The sequence below is a fragment of the Haplochromis burtoni genome, unplaced genomic scaffold (genome assembly GCF_018398535.1).
Source record: "Haplochromis burtoni strain Fernald_Lab_line unplaced genomic scaffold, NCSU_Asbu1 Contig_3847, whole genome shotgun sequence".
In the NCBI taxonomy this organism is placed as follows: domain Eukaryota; kingdom Metazoa; phylum Chordata; class Actinopteri; order Cichliformes; family Cichlidae; genus Haplochromis; species Haplochromis burtoni.
The window spans coordinates 2798-5453 of NW_024586208.1; the positions used below are offsets into that span (position 1 = coordinate 2798).

At 36.1% G+C, this 2656-nt stretch overlaps 1 protein-coding gene across 1 annotated transcript; it reads left to right on the forward strand.

Annotated features, from left to right (window-relative positions):
- Positions 1-6: 6 nt before the first annotated feature.
- LOC102309034 (macrophage mannose receptor 1) lies at positions 7-2644 on the forward strand. Its single transcript, XM_042217931.1, has 3 exons — positions 7-83; positions 214-567; positions 1025-2644. The coding sequence occupies exons 1-3, from the start codon at positions 62-64 to the stop codon at positions 1369-1371; spliced, it is 723 nt and encodes a 240-aa protein (XP_042073865.1). The 5' UTR covers positions 7-61; the 3' UTR covers positions 1372-2644.
- Positions 2645-2656: the final 12 nt, after the last annotated feature.

The window sequence follows — 2656 nt, forward strand, 5'->3', positions numbered from 1 at the left end:
TGGGCCTGGAAACTGTGTGAGGAAAAGAGACAAGCTGGTAGATGTTTCATGTGACAGTACTATGTGGTTCATCTGCTATGATGGTGAGGAGATGTGAAAATAAATAAAAAGTATGAAATGTGATGTTATCACATGTGATTAAAAAGGTGGAGGGTTTCTAAAGATAAATTATTGGGGGATGTCTTTGTGTGTTTTTTTATGTTGGTTTCACAGGAATGAAGAAAGACAATAAAACATATTTGATTGAGGAGAAGAAGAACTGGACAGAGGCTCAGAGCTACTGCAGATATAATCACACTGACTTGGCCAGTGGACTCGATCAGGTAGATGGAAAAGAAATTGAGGCCCTTATGAAGTCGAAGGCAACTCCTTTTAGAGCATGGGTCGGTCTGTTCAGAGACAGCTGGAGGTGGTCAGATGGGAGTAATTCCTCTTTCAGATACTGGGATATGGAGTTATTCAATGATGAACAAAGCAACAAGACATGTGCTATGACTCTGTTAAACAGATCAGGAAACTGGAGCTCTGATGAATGTGACAAAGAAAAACCCTTCTTCTGTTATGATGGTGAGTTTTTATCAACATGTGTCTGACTGGTTTCTCTAAAAGGAGGATCACTGGAATCACTGACAAGATCCAGCTGAACATGTTGTATATGTTTATACAACCTATTTATGGATGATGTATGATTTTCTTTTACAAATGAATTTCTAAGACATGAATGAATTTATGAGTTTATGAATGCAGCCAAATCACTTTAATTATCTGTGGGATAACTTACAGCAACTGTTGAACCACTTTTTTTAAAGTCTCTCTTGTCTGTAAAGAAGTTGAATATTTGAGGATCTTGTTGACCTGAGTGAGGATTGTTACTATTATCACACTTCGTTCTACTGAGGGTAGAGAAACACACAAACTTTCCATAGTTTGTTTTTTTTTTAGAACAAAATAAACAGTTAATAGAATTTCTCAATTGTACAGTTCAATAGATTCAATTGAACCTGTTATTTTGTTTTTATGGCAGATAAATTGATCCTGATCAAAGAAAACAAGACCTGGAAGGAGGCCTTGGATTACTGCAGAGAGTCTCACAGGGGACTGGTCTCCATCACTAACCTTCAAGAGCAGGGATGGGTCCAATACAAAGCCAAGAATGCATCGAGTCCTTATGTCTGGCTCGGCCTGCGCTACTCCTGCACTCTGGATCTGTGGTTCTGGATCAATGACAAGGTGGTCTGTTATGAGAAGTGGAGCAGAGAGGGAAAGACTGAGGAGTGTGGCAGGGCTGTGGGCATGATGAGAGGAGGACAGTATGAGTGGGTCAGTCAGAGAGACAATGAGACATACAATTTTATTTGTTCTGCTGAATAAGATTTAATCATAACTTAAAGATTTCACTCTGAGGTAAACTTCTTTGATTGTTTAGTTTCGTATTTTTTGACTTTTCATGTTCTTCATTAAATTTGGTTTCCTTAGTTTCTTCTTGACTGTCTGATTCAGTGATATTAGACTTACTTACTTCACAATTGCTGCATTATTCAGTTTTTACACTTTTATTGTTAGATGTTTTGTTTATTATATTTGCTGTTATCTTTTGAGTATATAAATAGCAATTGAATAAATATAAATAAAGTATTTTAATATTTTTAATCTTTAATATTTACCATATGATATAAATCATCTCACTGAGAATTCAGGACAATTCATGGCAAAAAGACTTAAAACTACTCTTTTTTTCATAATTATGTATTTGAAGCGACATGTTGTAAACTGATCATTTGCGTCTGTGAGGACAAATAAACTGAGTTGCAGGTGTAACAGTCTACACTACTTACAGTAGTTCTCTGAGCACCTATTTCTACACAGATTAGCATATTAATATTTATTTTAAATCATTAGGAAACCAATTGCACTGTGTTTTCAAATAACATTTAAAATTTGCCAACACAAAACTCTCCAACAGACACACAGAGTGAACTGAAACAGAGTTCATGACAACATCTTTTCTAGTGTTTTAAGACATTTTCCACCAATAGAAACCTTCCACTTGTGGTTCATTCATGGCAAGCTTTCACCTGGGGTGAGAGTTGAATATTTCAGCTGTGAAGCTCCAAGATTTAAAGCCACCACATCTACAGCAACAACAAAGGAGTTGAAAAAGCAACAAATAGCAGCGTTAACCACAGACCTCTCTAAAGACAAATATGAGCTATTAAAAAGAAAGTCATCATTTAAATCAATGTATTTAATTGTTATTTCACTGTAGTGTAGTTCAGAAACCAAAACAAATTCGAGAGTATTCACATAGACTATGACAGCCAAACAGTACCATCTAGTGGCTTTACAGGTTCGCACCAGAGTAAACATGTATTACATTTCTAATGCGTGTACAGATGTGACTGTTACACTTTATCCACAGCAAATAATACACTATGCTAATGTGATTTTACAGGTTTCTACTACAGACCATGTTAGGAAACACAAATATTTAAGTCCTTCCCCAACTCACCTATGGTGGGCTTTTTAAAATGTAAAATGAGTGCTAAAGAAACCTGTGCATGAAGATAGAAGTGAAATGTTTGGTGTAAGTAACCAGGTCAAACCAGATCTTTTATAGGATGTGAGCTGGAAAGAGTAGGAGTTTGGTTGTTCAACC

Excerpts from the sequence above, each read along its gene's own strand:
- LOC102309034 (XM_042217931.1), top strand. The coding sequence starts at position 62 with ATGTGGTTCATCTGCTATGATG. Across the intron at positions 84-213 it reads GTGGTTCATCTGCTATGATG|GAATGAAGAAAGACAATAAA; the intron begins GTGAGGAGATGT and ends TTGGTTTCACAG. Across the intron at positions 568-1,024 it reads ACCCTTCTTCTGTTATGATG|ATAAATTGATCCTGATCAAA; the intron begins GTGAGTTTTTAT and ends TTTTTATGGCAG.